Source organism: Phalacrocorax carbo, chromosome 1 (genome assembly GCF_963921805.1).
Source record: "Phalacrocorax carbo chromosome 1, bPhaCar2.1, whole genome shotgun sequence".
Classification (NCBI taxonomy): Eukaryota; Metazoa; Chordata; class Aves; order Suliformes; family Phalacrocoracidae; genus Phalacrocorax; species Phalacrocorax carbo.
The window spans coordinates 23,103,693-23,129,659 of NC_087513.1; the positions used below are offsets into that span (position 1 = coordinate 23,103,693).

General features: G+C 41.8%; 1 protein-coding gene across 6 annotated transcripts in view; it reads right to left on the reverse strand.

Annotated features, from left to right (window-relative positions):
• The window catches only part of PLXNB2 (plexin B2), a 258,485-nt gene that overhangs the window by 117,198 nt on the left and 115,320 nt on the right, over positions 1 to 25,967 (reverse strand). For 3 of the 6 annotated variants that reach the window (XM_064446059.1, XM_064446068.1, XM_064446075.1), the window contains exon 4: positions 2,074 to 2,142. In XM_064446059.1, coding sequence (XP_064302129.1) covers positions 2,074 to 2,075 — 2 coding nt within the window. In that variant the 5' untranslated portion in view covers positions 2,076 to 2,142. Of the gene's footprint in view, positions 1 to 2,073; positions 2,145 to 9,251; positions 9,367 to 11,068; positions 11,134 to 25,967 lie in introns of those variants that run through there. The other 3 variants (XM_064446082.1, XM_064446102.1, XM_064446092.1) reach the window with 3 other exon arrangements.

Below are 25,967 nucleotides of genomic sequence, written 5' to 3' on the forward strand. Positions count from 1 at the left end.
TTAATGTCAGATATCTGTAAAAGCCAGATCAAGAAGGTGGTTTCCATTTAGCAGCTCCGTCTACACATGCACAAAATTAAAATACCAAAAAAATAACATCTATTGGAGATTGTATTTATTTTTACATCAAGGTCAAAGTGCTAGTATCCATCTCTCCACAAGGATATGTTTATTCCTCTGCCAGTTTCATGACCAGCTAATAATCACGTTGTCAATAGTCCTCAACTCAACTTCCTGAAATATAGCTCTACTTCACATTTTTTATTTGTTTTCACATACATACATACATGAAAAGACATTTTAACTGGGCAGAATTACAATTCAATTACAATTTAATTACAATTAAAAGCAGCCCAGAATTACTGGGCAGCACTTACAATTCAACCCATACTCAAATGGCACTCTCCTGCTGAACACGTAAAAAACTATAAACAAACCCCAAATATTCTGCTTATTTCACAAAATATGGGAACTGAAGATAACAGTACCTCTCCCAAGTTTCCCAGGAGAAGCAGTTGAAGATCTAGTTGGTGAGAATAATTTGAAAGTAACCCAAGAAAAACTTTTACATGTACAAACTCATCACACACAAATGGAAATGTTCAAGTGCCACTGGCCTCAACAAGGTCACTTGAGATGTACTTTTAGGATCCTGAAACAACTAAAGTGACTGGTTCCAGTAAATGCCTTCAAAGTTTGTTTGTTTTTGTTCAATACATACCAGAAGGTTTTAAGGATTTGATTTTCTATCTTATAAGCCTAAATAGTTTCAAACTGGGCCAGATACCAATAATGTAGAGAGTCAATGCACAGCCTAGTCTGTAAATCTTTAGCTTAGGTACAATGTTGTCAAATCTGAGGATCTTCATGTCAAGCAACCCTGTGTTAGTAGACAACACTATAAACCAGACAGCATTTCGCAATGTTCTTGCAATATGTCACTGGTTCAGTGCTATTGGTCAGTTAGTAATTTCAGAAAACAAGATTATAAAAGCCCAAAGGCTAAAATTAAAACTGTCCCAGCTTGTTAGACATTTAAGACAGGATCACCGTCCTATTTGACATCTAAGTCATGAATTCTGTACTTTATCCAGCATTTGGAAAAGCTTAGTTGACTGCTTCCAAACCCATCAGGCGGGCTCTGGGAAATGGAAGGTGAGATCGTGGGAAAAAATGTAATACAAAAAAATACTTGGACAAATCTGTGGCAGCTAGAAGTTCATGACTATCACTACTCTGCACACCAGAGCCACTCAAAGCCTCCTGGGGTATGACTTGCAGAGATATGGCTTTGCTTCATGCACAAATATGTACGTACATATACACAAGTGCATGCACACAGTTAGGGAGTTCACATTAATATGAAATACAGCTAGGGAAAGCAATTACTTTAAGAAAAATAATGGGGTATTCACCAGCAAAGTAACAGTTTCAAAAGGGTCTACAAAATGAACCAAAGCTTTTATTGTTAGAGAACTATTGACTCAGGTTTGAAAAAGTGACCTCAAGTGAGCAATGATGCACTTAGCCTGGAACTTGCAGCCGCTGTATTTCACTCTAAATTGAATTTCCAATCCACAGTGCAATCTTCTTCTACTACGTCTTTGGGGCAAGTATACAGAAAAATACTATGTAGTGGCTGCATTATTCCAAGTTAGACTAAATTCCTCTGGAAATGGAAAATATGTTCACATTACAGAATTTAATGATCCCTGTGGGTATTTATACAGGGGTAGTGTTTTGGTTTTTTTTCTTTTTCCTTTTAAGGGCACTTAGCAACAGCTCCATGTTGACATTTTTCCTGTGAACAGTTCGTAAGCATGCAAATAACTAAAAGCACATGGCCCCATTAAAAGCATTTAGGTACGTATACCCTACAGACCCATGCTGAAAACCACGTAATAAACATTTTATACCTCGCATACATATCCATAATGCTCGGATCCAACATTCTTGCCATACTAAAAGTAGCCTTTTTGGCAAATTAGGCAGCCAAATTAGCATGATTTGTGACATCACCAAGGTCAATGGTTTGCAAACATAAATAATTGACACATGCTGTGAAATACTTACATTCACTCTTCCGCTAAATCTTCTTCACTACAATCAAGTTATTTTCCAGGACAGTGTTTAATCTTCTTACTAAATAAAAGAAGGCACCAATTAAAAAGATATTCATATGCATTATGCTATGCTCAGTCACCTTAAATTTATGAACTTCAAAATATAGTGTCCCGTAAACTTGTAATTTGTTTATATATAGTCAATTTTATTACATTTTAAACACAACTTTAGCACATCATGACTTTCAATCCTGAGGCTAAATGGGGCAATGTACTGTATTTCAATAGCTGCTTGGATAATAAATCAGATGGACAGTTGCTCACAGATGTACAACTAATTACTGAAGAGCGGAGAGCTCAACTGATACATTACCAGAAAGAATGCCTGGCATTACAGATGGGGTATTGTATGATTTGGCACTCCTCTAGCTAGAGCTTCAACACGTTCTTATCAATGGCAGTACTCAGCACCTCCTACGATCAAACATTTAAGAATGGAAAAGAAGCAGGGTCTGTCCCTCTAGGGAAGGATAAAATACCATCTGATATTCTTTAACATCACTGTATATGCCAAAAAGTGATAAAAAAGGGTTCACATGAATGTGAAGATGATAACTGTCCTCAAAAAATAATCCCAGTCAATAAACGTAGTGAGTGTTAAATGCTGCAACCTGTTCCTCACACACAATTATTTCTCAGTTACTTTTTAGCAAAGCATGCAATGCTCACTCAGCCTTCAGCAAATGCCAATGGACACACTAAAAGATCGCCACATGACAGCTCCCAGGGGAGAGGGACCCAAACACCTGGCAAAATCCACCACCTTTTCTCCAAGGCCATCTCATCTCAGCTGAACCTGACTTTGAGATTTGCGTAACACTGGCTCCCCAGGGAGGTAAGACAAAAACATCAGCAGGGCTTTTATTTTCCCTTCGTGCTCCTTGAGGCTGCCCAGTACTAAACTAAGTTTATTTTGTTAATGTTTGATGGGATTTAATTTTTGTTTGCATTCCCCATATCTAGTTGCTGTGGTAACACATTCTTTAAGACAACGTACATTCCCAAGGAAAGGCTGTTTGAAGGAACTTGCACCCGCACCGGGTGGAGGACAAACATGGATACTCAGCAAAATCATGAGATGGGGTACATGGGAGAAGAGCTGAGCGAGCTATTTAGACCACAGCTGCATAATACGGCCTAACTGGAGAGTGTAGGCTTGGACTGGGACTGTGGGAAGTCGTAGGAGGAGAGTATAAGTAAAGCGGCCAACCCAAGAGACCAACAGAGGAAAATTTTAGATTTCGGGGCCAAGGGAAAGGGCAGATATCTTTCTATGTCTTACTGACAAAGGTGAAAACAGATCTGGTGCAATTAAGCATATAAAGGAAAAGGAAATACAGAATTAAAAGGAAGTGCAAAGGGATGTGAAAGATCATGATACTGTCAACAACAGACAAGAAGGAAGGAGGTGGAGGTAGTCAGCAAGGAAACAAGTCTTCATCCTGCTGAGGAGTTCTCTTTATACATCCACATTTCCTTTCTCCTTTAGATCATTTTTGCAAGCACTGCTGAACGGTGATTTAGGCACGTCTTGCACAGTTGGTTCACATCTCAACTTTGCAGACGCACCAAGTGAAGTGTGTGGAAATTAGTATTTGGCTGAGCCTGGAAAAGAATTGAATGCTGTCAGCCCTGACTTGTGTCCAGCCAGTAATATCCCCAGTAATAAAGGTATGTCCCCTGCTAATCATCAGAAATTTATTTATTGGTAGAACAGGTTCAGCCATAACCCAGGAACTGGCAGAGAGTAATCAGACAACTTATGTGTGAGTTCTTACATGGGTACACCAGGCATTTTAGTCTCTAGTTGGTAATCAGCCATGCCAGAGAATGATGCTACCAAATTGTACTCAATTTTCTGTGTTACAAAATAGGAAGCCTTTTTCATAAGAGGCTTGGGACATGAGCCAGAAATCTCACTCACTGTCTCCCTATCTATTCAGACTTAGTCATCATATTTTCCAGGTTTCTTCACTCAAATGGCATGCTGTTTTGGCTAGGTTTAGATGGACACAGGTGGTACCATCTGCCGCAGAGCTTCCTGGTTTTGTTTGGTTTTGTTTTTTCCTTTTACATCCTGCTTGTAGCACAACAGCTCTTTTTCAGTATCTGACACTGGATCACCATGAGGAACCGGTCTTTCAAGGTATGGGTTTGGCTAGTTGGCCAGTCAAAATGGACTGCTTGAACTAAAGGAACTAAAATACACGCTCCTATCACAGGTCTGCTGACAGCTGGAGGCTTTTGCAGGTTGACCTGAAGTTAAAAGTACTTTGATGACACAGGGAAGTTGTTCGTTACAGCTGACAGAAACCATGAGCAAACAGAGCAAGTGGGGAGGGGGATGCTCACACAAGCTAACTTCAGTCTAACAAGGTTGCTCTTCCAGTTTCTTCTCTCTCCACCTGTTTGACAGAGAAGGTCCTGCCATGGATCACCTTCAGGATGAGGAATCCATCTTCCCGGAGCTGCTTTTCAGAGGAGACTCCCTCTCCCCTCCATAACCCACAGAGGACAGCAGGGAGATTGCTGCCATTAGACTACATTTAGTCTTATCCTGTCCCACCCCAACCTGAATGCACTTAATTGCTCCCACCTTTCACATAACACAATTTCTGCCTTTCTAATCAAAACACTCCTTTAGAATGGAAGGATGAAGACCACCATGGACATGTCATACAGTTAAGACTGTGAGGAGAGGGTCAATAACCCGGCAGAGACAGGACAACTGCAAAAAACCTCCCCATCCTGCAAGTGCCCTCTCCCTCATCCAGCAGCTGCGCCTCTGTATTTAGCGTGAATATCTCAGATACTATCATTTCAAAAAGATTATAAACTCAGGCTGATTGGTTTTGTCCAAGCGCAGAATTTTGTAAGTGGATAACACGCTGCCCCGGCACTGTGGCTGCTGGAGGGATTGTGGCTTCTGAAAGCTGTAAGGAACAAAGCACGGCACTTGTCCTGCGGCGCCTAAAGCTGTTGCTGCCATAAGTACAAGTAAGAACATATTGAGTGCTTTTTTTTTTTTTCTGTTGTTTGCTTCCAGAGCTAAAAACAGATCATAAACCACATTTCTTTGAGGGAGGCTTTTGTTTGTTTGTTAGAAAGGGCAGGCACTAGGTCAGGGATAGAAAGTTGTACTATCCGGTCCACAGACACAGACCTTATTGCTCCCCAAGCCTTCAGCTACATGTAACATATGGAACAGACACTTTTCATGTAAGCTTTTATGTGCCCCTAGAACTTCTTTCCAGCTTTTGAGCTAACAAGCATGGTGGACTTGATAGGATGGAGCACGTAGGATAACACCACATGCTTCTTTTTTTGAGCTTAATTTTGAATAAGGATCTTCACAGTTCAGTGCTGGGAAGGCAATGTTAACGCTGAGATCATGTCCATATGGAAACAGGATATAAAACTGACTATTAAAAACTTTAGGGTGATATCAATTGACAGCTTAAGACTCTAAACATCGCAGTGTATTTACATCTCTCATTAACTCTGTATCACACTACTGCATTCCAGTATCTGGCCAATGCTGTATCTTCTCTCACTGTCAGCTCCCCAGCTTATGTTGCTCTTGGTCATCTCCATTCTGGCCTCTCCACCTCCTTGACCTCAGAGACACCCACTCCACTTCTATCTAGCACATCAACTCCAGAGTTTTATTACTGACTTCCTGTCTGTCTCTTTGGCTTGGCTACCTTGGGCTTAGTATTGTCACTGTCTTGAACCTGCTCAACATAGCTCTACCCTCAATAGACTTAAACCTGACACTGCTTAAACTCTTTTTTTTTTTTTTTTTTTGCTTCTGGTCCCAGTCAATCCCACATCCTTTTGACCTCAATGTTATGCACTTTGAAAAAACCTTGTCCAACTCTGTGCAAAAAATTAACAGAATATTAAAATAATAATAGAAGGTTTTAGTATTGCCAGATATACCTCAAAAGAACAACTGCTTTCACTTGGCCCCTTTCATTTTGCTCTTCCTGTAGTTTGTGGTGTGAAAAAAAACCAAAATAAAAATAAATAAATGAATAAACCACACAGGCTGGAGTTTTCTGTTCTTAAAATTTAACTCTCAGACCAAAATCTGAATTTTACAGGTACACTATAAGAACAAAGACGAGCATAACCCCAAACTGAAACCCGGTCATTTGTACTCCATTACCTGTTCTGAATATCCTTCACTTTAATCTAAGGAGACTAAATACCTTATATCTTTATAGACTTTTCCAGAGAGATTTCTTAACTGCAGAATTAAACACACTAACCACAAAACACTTCTTTCTCTGCTATCCCTTCTAACCAGCCCAGAACCCCGCTCTTTTAACAATATTTCACCATAAAGATTGAACACCAAGAATGCTACCCTGTAAACTGCCAAAAGGTTGAGATTCAGCATCTCATATATTAGGGCAAGAATCAAAGGAAGCATCAGTGGAGGAGTGGTGAGTAGCACTTTTTCCAGCCTCTTCAGATCACCATTTATCAAACCGTACCGCTGATATTGGACAAAATTTTTACCTGCCTCGTCACTCACATAAGGCAATGGAGCTCCTCTCTGACCAGCAGGGTGCTGAGCCAGCACCGAATGCTGACCCATACTTGTCAAGCTGCCTGGCCACTTAGCATAAGGATTTAATGCAATGCAAAGCAACAGAGAAGCAATCCCAATTTCTCAAAGGCTATTTGAGAAGCTCTTACAACTCACTTCCTCATCTTCCAGCACCATATTTAGCTTGGTAACTTTACAAGAGTAAGGATACCAAGAAATCATATCCTTAAGTTTTAAGCCTTAGCAGAAAAAGCTATTTTAGAAAGATTCTCAACTATGAGGCATAAACATGATGCCTCACAGTGAGTTGTAATACAAAGAATTTTACTGGTGCACACTTGGGATGGCCAGTGTAACTCATGTTTTTTGTTGTTGTTGTTGCAAATTAACACCATTATCCTAAACCCATACCATAAAAACCACGATACATGGTAATTTTAACTATATTAGCTACCTGTGAATGCTGAAATAGCGAATAGGAGAGGCAGACTTCAAGCACAGTAATGGTTGTACATTTTTTTCCATCATGAAAATGAAACTTTACAAATCAGCTGTAAATATGAACTCTGGGTTGTCTTTAGTTTAAGCATACCTGCAGTGACCCTGGCTAGTTTATGTGACAAGCTCAACACCATACACAAGTCAGAGAAGATCAGAATTTTTCTATGTGTTGGGTGAACCAATACACATTAGATATAACTCCATATATTTATTTTCTATCTCCAATTTGAGTTCCAGGGAGTTAAGGTGATAAATTCAAAATCATAAACGGTACAGACTATGACCAAATGCCATTTGGCAAATTATTTCATCATGAATCTGGTGAGAAGCAACTTATATCACAGTACAGGAGGTTTACACATGCCAGTGTAGGTGTCTTATCAAACCTGGTAGTTTCTCTGTAGGCAGTACAGCCAAAGGAAGCAGGTAGGATCTTCCAAAAGGCAATGGAAAATGGGTTTCTTTCTCTTACTGTTGGCTACAGAGACATCGCAGTTGCTCATGGTAGGAGTCTGATTTTTTAAAGTTAATATCTTCATTATGTAATGGAATAACTTATTAATTTGGTGCCCTCTGGCTAAAAAAAGATTCAGAAGTTAGCGAAAAACTCATCAATGTCTTTACACTGATATACTCTTCATAAACATAGAGAGACAGTGATGATCCTCTCTTTTGGAGCTTAGCAGGGTCCTTTTAGCTGTCTTATTAGTCTGTTCCTCAAGCACTTTGCTTTCTCCACATCTGTCAGGAGACCAGAGCGGACTTCTTGTGAAGTTGCCGAGTCAGATCTTTCATCTCTAACTCACACAGCTTCCCAAGTAATAAAGGCTGTCTGCAAGCAGGAACCCAATCTCTGACTATTAAGTAAACACTTGCCACTCATATTCCAGCTGAAGGTTAATCATCAAGTAATTTACAAAACACATGCTACTTTGGAGACCAAAGGTGGAAGGTCACTGAAGTGAGAGTTTCCACAAGGCCAGAGTTGCTGTCCTGAACGCCCATGTGTGAGTTAACGCGTTCACATAGGAAAAGGCTACAGGAGCAACCAACACGCTCTTGTACAAAGCCAGAAACCACTCACACTTCCAACTTCGATAAGCCTGTGTATTTAACCAGTCGTGCTCACTTAAAAAACATTTATATGTATCTAACTTTGAAGAGCACACCATACTCAAGGTCCCAAACAGACAAGCCTTTATTGTCCAAGGGGTAGGGGTTAAAATAAATTCAAACGCTCTTTATGCTTACTGTTAGTCTCTTGGCTGGCTTTAGACAGCACTTTTTCAGCATGTGAGGACACCGAATTTTTCTCTGAAGCCTCCTGCTTTGCTCTGACAGCAAACAGGGCCAAGGCCAGCCACCGTGACACGTTGCCTTCATGCAAGGGGCCTATTAGTGCAACCTGATGGTCTCCCCAGCAATGAAAGATGCTCCCCACATCACAAGCATCACCAAGCGCTGGTGACAGGAGAGAGACCACCACTACACAGCAGAGCAGAGTTTACTCTTAGTTTTCCAGGAATTCAAAATGCTACTGGCACAGCCAAATTTTTTAATTACCCAAAAGTCAAAGTTACCCAAAGCCCACAAGTTCAGTTTTCCCTTCGCTTTCCTATTCCTTTGAAGTCCTAAAATTATATTGCTGCTTCCCTCTCTTCTCAATTCTCAGATAATCCTCTTTTCTTCTCCTTTGGCTTCTGAGGGCCAGGGAAGAGAAGAGGCATAGAGAGAATACATTGGAAAATGAAGCAGACTGCCATCTATGTTTGTGCTGACTGTAAAAACCAGTATAAACACAGATCAGTTAGACTAGTTTGCATTCACCAGCAGTTTTGAAAGTACTGAAGTAGCTCAGTCCTTTCAAAATAGCAATAAGTGTTTCACGGTGAAGAATTCTTAGGAATCTCGTGTTATTCTGGCAATGTGCAGACTTAGAGGTAGCTCTGCACTCGCTATAAAATATTCTACAGCTGCTGTTTTGGCTTAAAACAACCCCAGCAAAACCAACCACCCCCCCTTCACAAAACACAGCTGTTAACTACTAACTGAAGAACACAAAAATTCACCAGAATTGTCCAACGACCATTACTGTTCAATCAAGGCAAACTGTGAGACGTCCAAGGACACTGCTTCACAGACTCCCCCATCAAAAAAGAAAATCAGTGTCTGCTCTCTTCTATTCTCCCTTTCATCTTCATGTTGTTGAAGGCATTCCACAGGCAGTTTTATTTCTGAGAGCACTGATTTTCGATCGATCTGCTCTAGCCTGGATTTGAAATAGGATACTACATGAAATTGGATCCTGGGAGCCTCAAACATGCCCAGGCTTGCACAGGAGGTTAAACAAAAAGTTGTGGGTTTTTTTTTTTTTAAACACAGGGTGCTAGTAAAACTGATTTTAAAGTGCCCTCCATTTCTCTCGACTGGAAGTAATATATTACCTCTATAAAGGCTTTTATAGCAAGCTCTTGAAATTCTTTATTATTTATACAATGCCATTGGTGCACACCTCGCCTTAGAAATATGCATTTTAATAGACAACCAAAGTGATCCAAACCACCAAGGTAATTAAGATTGCTTTAAAATTGGCTTCACTACCTTTCCCCATACGTCTGCCAAGCTAAGGCCCAGTCCTGCAGTCTCTGCATCACATAGTCAGTGGGAGTACTCACACAAGAATTTGAAGGTTTACTCCCTAAATTACAAAATGCAGCCTGCCTTATAGGAAAAAGGAGCAGGCATGACAGTGGGAGTGTGAAAAAGGAAAGGAAAAATGCTAAGTGTAGGAAGGTAAAAAGGAAAGAGATTGTTAAATGGGGAATGTGGCATGGATGAGAGAGGATAAGTGGCATAAGGTGACAGCAGCAAAGGATGGCGCAGAAAACATGAGGAAAAGCAAAAAAAAATGGAGAGCTTATCCTGAACACTGTAGGACTTTAAATGCATTTGCAAGACATCAAACAGAGAAGAAAGTGCAGGACTATCAGTTACAGCAGCAAAATGGAGCTGACAGGTTTATTTTTTATTTTCTATTTTTTATTTAAAAACTAAAAATCACCCCAAAGTTCACTTTCCACTCCTTTTTCATCCCCCCTGGGATGCCAATTTCTCTGGCTCAGAGTATGAGACGCTATGAAGACTCCTGGCATGACAAGCCAGGCAAGCCTTGCCAGAGCCCAGACAGAAGGATCGATGAAGTTTCGGGTGTTTCCTTTGATTACGAGCAATTTTTCCCAGGATAGCCCATTGCACTGCAAATTTTATTTGTTTTCTTTGTTCCTAAAAGTACATAAAGGAATCATAGCAAAGCCTGGTTTGAAGCTTGAGTGAAATTTTCTCTTCCCCAACTGAGAAATGTTTAAAAATCAGAACCTTTTCATTAACTCAACAGTGGCCTGGCTGTGCCTCTTGCTGGCCAGATCAGAAAGCATCACAGCAATCCAAGTTTAAATACCAGGGATGTCTCATTTGTTCATGAAAACCAAGGAACAAGGCAACTCTGCCTAATTATTAGCAATGTAAGAACACTGCCTTCCTTCAAATCAGGCAGAAGGGCTCTTCCCATCTCCAGTGCCTCTCAGGGAATCAGCCTGATCCCCCCCCCACCCCGCCTTGCTTCCTCCGTGAGCTGTCTTCCTAATCTGGAATCCTTCAGAGCTGGGAACTGGACCCCCTGCCTTGATTCCCATCGTCTGCACCGATTTATGTTAGTGAGCAAGGCCAGCTGGCTGCCTGCACACCCAGGGAGCCCATACACTCTAATACTGTGCCCTTTTTAATAAAAGCAAAACCAAACCAAAACCAAACCCCAAAAAGCAAAGAGTCCAGCAGAGCTTTGCCTGCCAGGTTAACACTTGCTCCCCGCCCTGTGAGATTAACCTACCTGCTGCTGCTCAGCACGGATACTTCCCTGGGGGTAGCTGCTCTTCTGGTGGACGAACCCCTCTTCTGCAAATAATTCAAAGATATTTCTAAGCTGGGGGAAGGGTGCAGGCTTATTGTTTCTACTTCACTAGGAAAGATACATATGTTGGGTTTTTTTTCTAAAAAAGAAACCATTCCAAACTGCGATAGGAGCTGGGCTCGGACTGAAACTGCCCTATCCTGCAGAGCAAGTCACAGCAGGTTCTGTAATCGAGGGCTCTGCAAACACTGGTTTCACCCCCCTCCACAGGACCTTAACTCGCCTGGTGCTCCTGAGCAGAGGACGCCCGTGTTCGCAGCTGCTGGCATTGACAGGGAAAGGCCAGGCAAAAACCCAGCTGATGCGATGGTCCAACCAGCTTCAGCCCTTTCCTGGCTAACAACCTGCTCTCTCTCTCTTTTTCTTTTTTTTTTTTTTTTTTTTTTTTGAGACCTCTTTCTTTCAAGTTTACACAGGGCATGAGCTACGGGAAAAAGTGTTTGTTGTTCAGCTCAAGCACTCTTTTTTTGCACCAGTGGAGGAAACCACATTCAGATCCACACGAAGGGAAAGGCAATATTTATAAAGGAAGTTCCCACACTTCCTCTTCAAACAGATCACTCCTGGCTGCTTTTGCAGTTACAGCCCTACCGTAAAGAGGAGCTGGGGGTGGGTGGGGGTGGTAAAAAAGCATCAAGCATATTATTTCCTTTTAAAGTCACTTGCCTCTGAAAAGGCAGCTTCCAGAGAAGAAAGAGTTAAGCACTTGGGACAAACTGTCAAGTTTTCAGTAACTAATTTACTCTTCCTGTGGGCCTGGAGGAAATCCACAGCCACCACAAATATTCTTTGCTTGTTTCAATACTACTCTTTGTGAAATGGATTTTAATGGCCAAGCGAAGTGATCCAAACCACAGATGTAATTAAAGTCACTGAAACCGGCTCCAGGAAAGGCTGGGAAGCGCCCCGTGCCCTGTCTGGGGGTGGCCACCACGGCAGGGGCTGGGCAGGGCAGTGGTGACACCAGGAGGCCTCATCCTTGTCCTCATGCTCATCCTCATCCTTGCCACAGCACGCCGTGTCACTGCTGACAGGATGGACCCCGCTCACTGTGAGGGCGACAGGGGTTTTGAAGGGTGGAGCTGTGTGGCAGGAGATGGAGAGCCCCCCAGCTGCCTGTGCTGCCAGTGACCTGTGTAAGCCCGTGCAGGACCTCTGCAGAGAGGATCCTGCTCTGGTCTGGAGAGGCATTTGCTCTCGCCCTGTTTCCATCCCACCCCCTGCTCCCTGGGTTACAAAGCAAGTCAGGGCGCTACTGCCCCGCCACCACAAGCCCACTTCTTTGTAACTCTGCAGTGTTAAAAACCTCTCTCATCCATGGGAGAACTGTTTTTGACAAGCAATATTTCCCTCCACACACAGTGGTTAAAGCCTGCAACAGTAGCGTAGTTAGCACAGAGATTTTTCTGACAATTCATGGTAAATCAGCTTCCTATTTTAACCAACATACCTTAATTTCTTCTGCGGTGAGCCAAACCACTAGTCTGCCTCAAAGGTTGGTAGCCCCCTGGTATTGAAACCTCTATTAGATCCATACCCAGCAAAGGAAGAATAAAGTTTTCCCAAAACTCCTATCAAAAGCGTGGGAGGATGGAAAATAAGATCAGCATACCTTGCTGAAAATAGCTCTTAAGATAAGAGATATGATTGCTTTGGCACTAACTTCTCCTTCCTCCTTCCCTCTCCTTCTCAGCCACGCTGAAGTGTGAAAGTCTTAGGAAACTCCCTGTCTCTACTCCGCAATTTTTTTGGTGTTTAATTTCAGATTAGAACACAATTGGCTTAGGGCTTGACTAACCTTTAATCCAAAGAAAATCCTGCACCTTGGAGTTACTAATTTCATCTGGTTACAGCTGCAGAAAACTAACTCCATATTTCTGAAGTTAAATCATTGCCAGGTTCTGTTTTCAAGTGCCAGCTGCCCAGAATAAGGCTAGAGAACTTCCCCAAACAATTATATTTAAATTATTAATTAAAAACACTTGGAATACTATGATTAAAATCAATTAGCTTATGCAAAGAGATCTACAAACCCAAAACAGAGTTACAGCAAAAGAAATTCATTGGCAGATAAATAATTAATATAGCTCTTCATTTGTTTCACCTTGTGCACCAAGTACCACAAAAGAAAAGTCATTAATATGAGTGGATTGCAGAGCTAACAGAGATCATTACATATTTATAATCCCTAAATTGTTTAAGTGGAAAGTTTGCAGGGCAAACCCCGCCCCCGCAATATTAGGTTCAGAACAAACTAAACCCCATAATTTTGTCCGTCTGGATGAAAACACAGAGGAAAAAAAGAAAGAAAAGCAGAGCTTTTCTTAGGCTTCTTTGCTGTAGGTAAGCAGCAAGATCTTTCATCAGCTGTAAGAAGTGAGGTGCTTCTCTGAAACCTTTGTCTTCAGACCTGCGAGCAAGATTCACGAAAGCAGCTGGCCTGACTGCCCTCCTGTTTCTGTAAGCAAAACACCATGGCTTGGCCAATTACCTCCATGAAGGTATGTGCTTTTATATCCACACATGCACTTTTTCCTCTCAGCCACCGAAAGAAGCATTTTTCTAGTCTGACACACTACAGGTCCTGTGGCAAAGCACATTTTTTCTTTAAAAAACAGTGGTTTTTGGTAAACGATGCACAGATTTCCTGGGGATTACCAGAACTACATACCTCTTGTTAAACAGTGCTCCAGTGGCATAAGCTGATGTCAACGGAAGAACAGCATAAATCATTCATTGCTGCACAGCTGAAAACTTAGCGTGTGTTAATATATAACATTCCTTAACTCAATTATTTGGGTTGGAGTAGGTGGAATTCAGTGGAGTAAAACACAAGCAAACAGTCGCTCTCATGCCACCGGTCTGATGCTACTACTCTACTTTCATCCTACTTAACTATTTCTCTCCAGCTAAACTTTTACACCATTTCAAATAAAAAGTTGGATTTCTACATGTTTGGGTTTATTTTCAAAAGAACTCAGAGTATTTCTCCAAAGAAATGTCAGAGATTAAAAAAGTACCAGTGGTGGGAGAACATTCATTGCCTTTTAAATATTGAATTACAGCAGAGAAGTTAAGAAATGAGGTAGGTGTTTTATCAAAGAGCTTTCTGCACACTGTTACCGGCTCCTCTGCGTGAGGCAACAATGGGGATATTTTCACACTGTGAAAACACTGACTCTGCAACACATTTCTGCTGCAAATGGGAGGCTCACCTGCCTCCCTCAAAGCACAACATACCTCCTCCTTCCCTCATTACATTACTCTCGCTGCCCTTTTTTTTGGTGCTTTTCCCCATAGCCTTCTCAATGTCCCGTCTGCTGAAAACACAGAGTGCATCCAGTAACATTAGACTTGAACTTTTTACCTCCTGACATTAGTGGACTCAAAACAAGACAAAACAAGCTGTCCTATTTCTAGACATTGTCTGTGCACCACTCTCAGAATCGAAACCCTTTCTGGTCACGAATGATAAACGATGGGACTTCCTCCACCATAAATGAGGCAACTTTCTCCAAACAAAGCTTAGCCAACTGTGTCATGCAAAGCCTGCCTTGCCTGGCCTGGGACCATCTTGTACGTGGATACAGCGGATAAAGTCATCTTCAGTTCTGAGGGCCACTGTGGCTCCGCACAGAGTCCCAGAATAAGAGTACCATTTGCCTACTATTGTTTTATGGCTAATCACCCCTGCCTCTCAGCTAATACTAAAGCAGTAATGTGGCTTACAGAAGCGGTTTGTTGCTGCTAACCTGGGATTATCTGCCCCACGCGGCAGGGCACAGTGCGGACAGCCTTAGAGAAACAGGGCCTCAGCTGACACCTGGTGTGAGCAGCCAGACCCATCCTACGCTGATCATAGAATCGTAGAATCATTAAGGTTGGAAAAGACCTTTAAGATCATCGAGTCCAACCACTAACCTATCACTGCCAAGTCCACCACTAAACCATATCCTCAAGCACCACGTCTACCCTTCTTTTAAATACCTCCAGGGATGGAGACTCCACCACCCCCCTGGGCAGCCTGTTCCAATGCCTGACAACCCTTTCAGCGAAGAAGTTTTTCCTAATATCCAACCTAAACTTCCCCTGGCACAGCTTAAGGACATTTCCTCTCGTTCTGTTGATTGTTACTAGGGAGAAGAGACCAACCCCTGCCTCGCTACAACCTCCTTTCAGGTAGTTGTAGCGATGTACCCATCCTGCTGAGTACAACAGCAAGGCAGGGTGGCCAGTTCCCAAGACCAGTCACTCATTAGCAGCTGAGAACAGGCTTATCTTTCACACCATTTGAAAATGGGAAATCACTTTTATACAGGTCCAGCCCCTCAGGTTGGCTTCATTTATTTTGTTGAGAATGTGAAATACATACAGTTTTGCCAGACATGCCATTTGCAAGGCTGGGACAAAATCCTGATCTCTTTGCAAATAAGAAGTAAAATCCTGAGACGTACGTGGTTTCACTCCTTGGATCTTCACGCTCATTTCTCTCTTGACATAAAGGGAGCATCGCTGTCTCACAGGAATTCACTTTGTAGGGTGGGAAGTACCTCTTAGGGTACTGGAAATGAAGGCTTTTCCACCCTGGGAATGACTTGCCTTTCTTACAGCACCTCTGCTTGCTGGGTCAAAACACTTTTGCATTATTCCCAATTCTATGCCTTCCACCAATCTGTTAGCACATACTTTTCATATTTTTTGAACAGATGGAAGTTTTGGGATGAATTACTCTGGGTTTCACAGTCAGCCCAATCCCAGGCGCAGTGTTATCACCACAGGCAAAAGAGCCCACAGATCTGCTTTGTACACCCGTAAAGGTTTGCTCTGCCTTTGCACTGATGAAGTTTGTAATGGGCAATACTGTGGCTTAAATATTCCCCAAACACGGCAGACTTTTAGAAAAGCAGCATTAGCTCACTCTGCTTTAAAAGAAAAACTTTAAGGGACTGAGAAAAGCCCTCTACTCCACTGTGTTTGGGCCTCCTCAGGGGCTGCAGAGCTGCATGTAGGAAGTGTGAAATGAATGTGATACCAGAATGGCAATGCCACGGTCTTACTGGCACGAAACCTATTGCTTTTGTAGCCGATACCGAAAAAGCGCTTGACATATTATGTTCTGGAACATGCCTGTACAGCCTATGGTCATAAACTGGCCAGTTTTGATTGCTGGGTGTAGGCAGTAACCAAATAACTACAAACAAGTAGTTATGCCTCTAATTATGGAGTGTTACAGTGCAGAGAGATCCTGGGTGAATGTGACTGGTTTTCCTCCTCTGTAAAGAAGTTGCAGTTTTGTCAGTAGTTCCTCTCTGTAGAAATAGTGTGCTAAGGCTGCTTGCGATACAGCCTTGCGCTGTAGGACACACAGCACCCCATTGCAAAGCCGTCTCTAATTGGCACGCCTATCTGCCGATCTCACCTCTGAACTCATGGAACAAAAGAAAGCATTAATCCACATCTTCAAGAATTCAATAGTCATTTAAGCAGAAGGTCAGGTACCTAATGGGCTGTCAAGTTCAGCCTGTCTATCCGCCCGTCTTCAAGGCTCCCCAAGTTCCCAGGCCTTGACTGACGGTCCTCGGCAGCTGGGTACTTTGTTTCCCTGCCAAAGCACTATGAAGCCTGAGCACAGGCGACTGCTTTGCAAATTCAAGTTGGGATGACATATTCTGGCTTCACTGAAGGAGGCAGGGAAAAAAAGCCATGGAAAGGTACACAGCAAGGCCTGAGAAATATATTAAGGATGCTATTTGTCCTGTATCACTGGCAGACTTTAAAAGAACGTAAATATGCTTTCAGATGTCTGCACCGTGCTTTTTGATCCGAACCTTACTACGATTGCAGTAGTTTTAGGATACCTCATCGCAAGGATAGATGTGTGTGAGCGCCATGGCGCACAGATAAAGGTAGTGTGCATGGTTGCACACATTTCCCAGGTCTTTTTCGGTGCCACAGGTTACAGAGTGAGTTTGAAAACTACAGCCTGGAATGCAGAAACATTGCTATGGCTCCCAGAAATTTCCAGGAGGTACACAAAGGAGGGAGCACTTTCCAGATTCGCTGGGACACAGACTGCTGCACATACTTGCTTTTGAACAGTCTCGTAAAACCGAAACATTTTTTCCAAATAGATCACAGGTCACGTAAGCTTCCCAAGGGATATATTGGTTACAGATGTTTTCATGTAATAAAATATTCCACTCAACTGCAGTATTTCTAACTGATAATGCTAAAACTAAATTACCCTTGTCTAATGGTTATGTCCCCAATGTACTCCTTACCATGGTAAACAGTGGCTCATTTGTCACCGTTTAGCCAACATAATATTTAATTTTTATAAGAGCATGCCGCAAAGACGTATTTCAAGTTTGCAAGAGCTGCAACGTAAGTTTGAACTTTTAAAAAACATAAAATTAATTTTTTCTGCATATTTGTAATAAATTATAACTCTAAGTTTCAGCATTACCATATCAGTTTGCATTTAAAAGTTTTCACATTTTTCAAACATGAGTAACTTCAAAAATTTTCCAAGACTTCACTCTTGAACTTGGAACTATTTAAAAAAAAATTTACTCCTCGATTGTCTGAATAGTATGGGGCTAATAATGAAACATTCAATTTTATTTTCTCCTGGCAGAGCTGTTAGGAAAGGAAAGGTCATTGTGACGATATCTCGAAAATGACTGAGTAGTTCAAAGCACACACAAAAAAAAAAAGGGGGGGGGGGAGAAGGAGATGATTGTCTGTTTTCAAAATATACTTACAATATAGCACTAATAAGGATGGCTATGAAAAAGAAAAAAAAAAAGAAAACAGAAAATTAACTAGTCTTCTACCATAACAAGGAGCTTCCCTCAAACCAGGGAGGCTTGTGCTGTTGTACTGTACTGTGTCTCTATGAAAACTAACACCTCCGCATTTTTATTTAAAAGATTAGAGCACTAGGCTCGAAACGCCCATTCCTCTTTGCTCTCTGTATTGGATGATTGGGATCACCCCGCTCAGATTTCAAATGCTGCCATTAAGAACAACAGAACAAAGTGACTTTTGATACAATATCACTGTTTCTATGTTGATGCTTCAAGGATAAAGTCAACCCATTTTAATTAAATTCTAGAAAGACTGGCAGCGTAGCAGAAGCAGAGCATTCTCTGACGGAGATGTAAGCTACTTTAGCACATATCAAAAGCAGAACCTGACAATTTTTAAGAAAATGTGGAAGTTAGTAAAATTTGGAAGTAGGATGTTTTAGACTAGGTCAAAAAAGCATTATTCTCCAAACTACAATGCCGTGATCCAGGGATTCACTACTTTAATGCTAACATTCAATGTTTAACGTCAGTAAAATATTGTATCCTTTCTGAGCTAACTGTAATCACCAGCCTTGATAAGCAATTTTTGTAGCTATCAAACAAATGCATGCTTGTGCTTGGTAAAGTAAGGCAACAACACTTTGTATTTCAAACCACTCAGGAAAATATGTTTCAGATCAATGGAGATGCTTCCGAAGTATGACAGGGGTGAATGTGACCTAAATGGCTACTAATGTTTGGAAGAGATGGACTTTGCTTAGCTCCAGGCAATGCACCAGGAAAGCTTTACCCAGCCAGGACTATTTTTACCATAGTCCTCCTAGTCTGCCTGTTGCTGTACTTCTCATCATCATATTTGATTAGCTGTGTATTTATTCTGGGGCTGATGTGGTAATTAAGATTGCCAACATGGATGGGAGGCAATAATGCTTCTCTGATGGTTCTGGCATTCGGGAGGGAGGTCACACAGCACATGCAACGCTAAGCAACAGCCCTGCTCTCACGGCTAAGGATAACATCCAGGACAGGAATGAAGCACTGCATTGTGACCAGTCGCTCAGTTTCTGAAAAAAGTGCAATCCAGTTTTCCTAAGCAGACACTCTCACACAGAAAACAGAAGCCCAATCTGCTGATATTTTAAAATTTTTAACTGCCTGAGCAGTTTCTAGGGTGGTATGACTAAGCAGCAGTAAGAGCAGTGGTTGCTGTGTATCAGTGACTTGGGAATACACGAATCTAGCAAACTCAAATGCTCCGTTTCTCTTCCTTTGAACAGCCTCTAGCATGGTAACCACCAGCAATGTGCAGACATAATTCCTTTGAGATCCGGCATACTGGGAAAAGGACCAGCTTTCTGGAATCAAAATCACCTGGACTCAGCAACAGACCTCATCTGCCAGTGCTGCCCCCGGGAGCTGTGCTCCTGCCAGTGAGCAGGACGCTGCCCATCAAGCACCAGCTACCACAGAGCTTTCCATGACTTCCCCTTTTCCCTCGTTATTTTTGCTGGCTACCACAAAAAACCTCAGCTAGCTGACATTACTCCCTGGGCAGCAAATCCATATTTATTTTAGTGCGCACATAACGTGGGTAGCAGCAAAAAGCACAGATGCAACCACCTTGAAGCTCATCTATGGGAGGGGGTATAAGCAAAGCAAAACTCTTGAGAGATTCTGCAACTCCTGACACACACATGAACGTACAACTTGCAGGGCAAAAAATTATTATTTTGAATTCATTTTTGGTATGTTTTGCGAAATCTTTGTCTTGCCCTGGTTGCTTAAGGATAGCACCCAGAAAGCATAGCTAACTAAGATGCCCAACAGTGTCATCTGCCTGTTGCTCATCTGCCTGCCTTCCCTAGCCCCTTTATCTATGCAGTCAGTATCATATCCAAACCTGCACACTGGCTTCCCTGAATGTTTTACTTTTCAAATAAATGCCTAATTAACTCACCCTTTATTTTAAACCGTCGTATGCAGCAAAACGCTCCAATTAAAAATGGAATGTCTACTAATTTAAGCCCAAAGGTTCTGTTAAGGCAAGTTTCATGAATCCTAAAAATAGAAATGCATTCATAATTTTTTCCTCACTTTAATTAGGCACTTTTTTTTTTTTTGGCTTGAATTTAAATATCCCTCTGCAGTATCTTCAACTGCATTGCAGCAGTAGGAGCCCCACGCACAACACAAGAACCGCAAGATGAAAGACGACTTGCTTTTTTAATCCTTCCACTCAGAGAGGAGTGTAAAGTGGAGGCATGCATCCCACAAAACTGAAGTGTAGCAATTAAACAGGAGAGACTTCAGAAAGATGGGACTCCCAGAACCAAATGAAACTTCTGGTTGATTTGTGTATAGAGAGATCTTGGTCCTTCTCTAATCTATAGTCTTAAGTGACGTGGAGGAAAATAGCATTGTGGTAGTCAAGGTGAAGGTGATATAACTAATGGCACAGCAGCCAGGCTAAGGGCAAGTCAGTTTGGAGTGAGCCGAAAAATATGCTTTGTGGGGCTCTTTGAATGACTTCACTTATAGCAGTCACAGAAGGCAAGGTCATGCTCCTTCAGATACAGGTTAAGCTTGTAAGGTGAACTAATCTGGAAAGCAGCGACTTGAAGAATGACTTGAGGGCCACAGTGAGCCACAGCTAAAGCTCTGGCAGGGGTGCAGTGGCTCAGACAATTAATGAGATCTTTCAATACATGAGTTAGGGGAAGATACAAAGCAGAAAACATCATTGTAGCACCTCACAGAAGCATTATTAGGAACAGATGAAGTTGAAGCTATCCAGGGCAATGGGGTAGTAAGCAAAACAATGCTAAGTGGTAGTCATGGACCGGCTGCCTGCTTTGCCTATGGCAAAGCCAAGCTTCCTCCTGTTACTGCTGGCAGAAGTGGCGATGGAGGAGATGTGGGAAGCAGCTCCCCGCAGCCCTGGCCACACTTTCTTTTCCTTCCCTCTTCCACAGTTGGGGTAAGCAAGCCCAGATCCTCAGGGTGAACTCGTTCTACCCTCAGTCCTGGAGCAGGAAAAATTCAGTTTCTCTTACATTGCTGAGATGGCTGGGACTGGTTCTGTCACTTCATACAGCATTATTGAAATGATTACAAGCGTACATGGCCATGTCTGGCATCCATACTGCACAAAAGATGTTGACAAATTGGAAAGGATTCAGAATCAGGAAAAGATGCCCCAAAGCAAGAGCCAGAAGTAATTCAGTCTATTTATTTTCACAATGTTCAGAATGGCATGATCGCAGTCCATAAATACTTACATTAGTGAGAGACATTTAATAAAGGGCATAATAAGATACAGAGCTGAAAAATAGAACTTTGAGACAAAATTCAGGCTAAAAATGAAGGGGAATTGTTAGAAATGAATGCAATTAAGTCACTGGAACGTTTTACATTTGCACACAGGAAATTTGCTATCACCTGAAGTCTTTTTTAAAAAAATGAGATTGGACGTCTTTTTAAAAGGATATTATCTAGCTCAAGCAGAACTTGCAGGCTGAGTGAAGTGGTGAATTTGTACAAGTATAAAATACTGTGGCTGAGCAACCTAGATGATCATAACATTATAAAATCCATGAGCATATATTTACTTCCTGAGTGGGCCTACAAAATCCAATGTTTAAATGAATGCAGTTAAATGAATACACCAGCTTTGCTGAACCCAATCTGAACTTCTAACTCGAGTCTTCTGCTGTAGAGTGATAAATGTCCAGCTTCCTTCTCTTCAGACACTGTGAAGAAGAAACCCAAAGACCTCAGACTGAGCACAAGTGAACGCAGTGAATTTGAAGACAAGATGATATCTGTAAGCTTTCAAGCATCTCCCCTAATCCAGGAGCCTGAAAGCACTGGCATGATTTCCAGGGGCATTTCCAAGCAACCTTGGGTTGTTCCAGCATGTGGGACTAGATGGAGGGCAGGGGCTTACCAGCTGGAGCTGCTTGACCCTGGCCAACCCAGTTATGCTAACCAGGACAGTATGGGAGGTATCTTGGTATTTAAATGCTTGTTGGCCACTGAACAGGTAAATGGTTTCACCAGGAGTGCAACACAGAAGATCCAGGCAAAGCAGGATAATCTGGATATATCCAGGTTTAAGCTAATTAAATCCTATACCTTGAAATCCACTGCAAAAATTACTGCACATTTTAGTTTAATAAAGCTATTAAGATCTCAGGAGTGATAGTATGCGATGGCAGCATTTCCTGGCAATCCGTGAGCTTTAGGAATGACGCCTTTATGTGGACAGGAGACAGATTCAAAAAAGGCATGTGATTCCCTCCGGTTCAGCTCCTCTGCTGAATTGTTTGCAAATCCATAGTCCTTTCTTTTCTCTACCACCATAAGATGCATTCACTGTTTTTATGATCTCAGGATGGAAAAATATTAATCAGAAACAGCAGCAACAATTTCTTTTTCTTCTCAAATCTGGGTGGCATTAAGTATAATTACATAAATAACTGGAATGGCAGAAACAGACAATTGCTGGCTTTGTATGGGTATTGGAAAAGATTATACTGTTTTTATCATGTCTCTCAAATAATGGGTATCTTCCAAGTCTACTGTCAAGGAGACTGCTTGCTGCTTTAATGCTGATATGAAAATAATCTTGTAAAAATACTGAGAGGGTCTTTCCACATACTTTCCGCCAGGGAAGATTACTTAAATAAACCATTTAACCTGCTATTGACCTAAAACCTAGTTACATAAATGTTTTTAAAATTACTTATCCATCTTTAGTAGATACAAGTAATCTAGTGAAGTCAAGGATAACATAGGAAGTCCCTTAATGACAGCTGCATTCTCTGCAGCGTCTATTAGCATATGATTTTTCTGCTGGCAAAGCAGATACAATTGAACTGCAAGAGCAGAGGCGTGGGATAGCTCTACCTCTTTGTAAAGGACTGGGAAGAGACAAGTACATATAAAGGAAGAGTGAAAACCTGCAAAAAGCTCTTACACAGGGAACCTCAACTACTTTTCCCCCCAGTTTTCACATTATAAACATTGCTATAGCTTCTTTTTAAAACCAACAGTAAAAATTACAGAGGCCATATGGAAGTTGAATATGGAGGATGTGTCTACTAATACCTGAGCTAACATTGTCCCAAAGTCAATAAAAACAAATGCATAAAACACTTGCTCCAGATTGCTGAACAAATGCTCAAAACCAACTGAGACAAATTATACCCAATTCAGTGTGGATGTGCTAGAGATACAAAGCGTTACAGCCATCCCACTGCAATGTGGGAAAAGAGGACAGTGTCTTTATGAAGCCTAACGAAGTTATCTCAGGAAGGCAGACAGCAGCTTCATCTACCAAAAGTCCCTGATCTTTAACATCCTGGGTCTGTTGGCACTGCAAGCGACCGCCCCGCTCAGTGGCATGTAATGAGAAGAGCCTCCCAAGCGTCTCGACTCTCCTCCCCTGCAATCAGGGCAGTGATGCCAGATGCAAGTTTGGAAGTCTTCAGCATTTCGTCTGACAGCATAAATGTTATGTTTTTTCATGAACCGAACCAGTCATCTGCTCCACTGCATGCTTTCGCCACCTGCTTATATTGGGCACGTAGGATGGGATGCTTGTGTTTCAGTGACAGGAGCTGGCATGCATATAAAGCTTTAGCTGCTATAGTATTATCCAAATCTTTGTGGGTTTTTTTTTGTGGGTTTGTTTTTTGTTGGTTTTTTTTTTTTTTGCCAAACAGGTCACACTTTCAGCATTCCCCTTCCTCACTTTCAGGAAAAGGCACCTTTTCTACAGACCCAAAAAACAGCCATGTGGTCCCCAGCAGCATGCTTGAAATGGTTAGGATGCTGTTAACATTGTCCATGCAACTCCAAAGGGCTGCAGCTGCCCCAGGATGTTTTTTCGTGGCCATGTACCTGCCCAAATGCTGCAGTGCTGAAGACTGAGGCCCAGTACCATTTTTCCCACACATGCAGATCATTTTCCCTTCTACTTCCTTTGGGAGGGTTGTATTTTTTTTAAAAAAAAACCCTCATTAATAAATTCATAATCTCAGCAGCCACATACATTTCTGCCTCCTGAAGTGTTAAAAGAAAAAACAAACCAGCTCTTGATACTTCTGTCAATAAAGAGCACACTCAGGATCAAAGAAATAAAAATGCTAATTATGGTGCACTCTGTAACACCTCTCTCCTGAGCCAAGTGCTCTGATTAAGTTAACCATCGTGCTAATTATAATAGCATTTAGCACAGCTGGGGCCAAAGAAAAGCCACCTTCTACCAGAGCATGGTTACTGGCCTCAGAATAAGATCAAGCATATTTATACTGTCATAGAAACTTGCCTATGAGTGACAGAATAGCCACTGCTAATTTTAGATACACAAAACCATGTTCAGCTTCTTTTACCATTTGAAAAAAAAAATTAGTGTACATTTAAAAAAATTGTTGGGCTTTTTTTTCTTTTTTGTCATGAAAAAAATGCTGGAGTCAGAAGCTTACTGCCCAGAAATTAAGTTACTGGCTCCTAAGGGAACATAAAGCAAGATAACACATCTTTGCGATTTAAAGGGGAGCCCACTCTTCTGCCTTTTCTCAGTCAATACTGCATGGCTGTGAAGTATGCTGGTGATGAGAGAGGAAGGCCACTGTACTCTATACTTTCATTTAAAATGGAATGAAGTAGCATGCAATTACTGGCACAACCACCTGCCACATTTCAGCAGCACATTTGGATGGAGAATGGGGGTGATAGCACTGGTGAAAAATGACAGTTGAGTCTCTAAGTGAAAGTTAATCCTCCCTACTGATTCCACGGAGAGGAGAAAAATATAATAAATCAATAAATCCCTGCAGCTCAGAAAATTGTGTCTTCAGTGGATGCTTACAATCCTTGTTGCCCATAGCATAATTGGAAGAAAAAGACTTTTCAACCGTTACGTAGTTATAACCACATCTTCCATTCATCACTTCCCTCCTTGAACAGTTCAGCATTTATTGGTGGTACCTTCCGGTGCACCTGGTTGAAGGATAAGCACTACTTTCCATGAAGGAGCTAAAAGGTAAGAAAATTACCTTCACTTCAGTGTCACTCCTCAAAATAGCTGTTTTGTACTTACTCAGCCTCCCTGAGTCTTTGAGTAGCAGCAGATGAGCAGACTGGTTTTCAACACTAATTCAATACTTAACTCTGAATTAAACAAGTCATCTAAACACAATGATGCAACTAATGTTCCTGAGTGGATACGTGCTTTCCAAATTCCAGGCGTGTTCAAAGTACTCCTGTTTCACTGCACAGATTCAGCAACGACCAACACCCTTGTTATGGGGCAACCTTCCCATTCACTTCTCATCTATTGCACTGGCTCACTTAATTATACACACACGTATATATACACCAATAAATACAGCACCAGTTTATGTAAATTGATAATCTTCACCCAAATTCCTTACTGCTTTGATAGGCTGGTAAAGGTCTAAGTGGCTTTAACCCACTCTCTGGGCGAAGAGGCTTTTTACGGCTCTGATTTGGAAGGGAGAGAGGAGAGGTTCTTCAGAGGGAAAACCCAATATATTGGCTGAACTGTCAGAGAAGGTCAAAATCTGGGAGCAACACACCTTGAAAGGGTGAAGACTGATATCCTGCTGCCAATGTCATTATCAAGAAAACAAGTATCGTGACACCATATAGTATAAAACCTCTTGGACAGAAGTCACTGCTATTTCATGGATCTGAATGAGGCTTAGAGCTGTCCATGAGGGATTGCAGTCTGTCACACACATAATAGAAATATAGCAATACAGTGAAAATTAGAGCATTTGAATCATCTTCTTTTTCACTGATGTCCTTGGATGTGTGACCACTTAAGCGAACATAATCCCTCCTGCCTTCCTGGGAATCACAGATCCTTCTAGGGGTATCTGCTTCACTCCAGCCCCTTGCTCTGCATCCCTTTGTATGGGTGGGGGAGATGGGCATGGGAGGAAAAACAGCGAGGGAAAAGCAATGTCTCATCATCT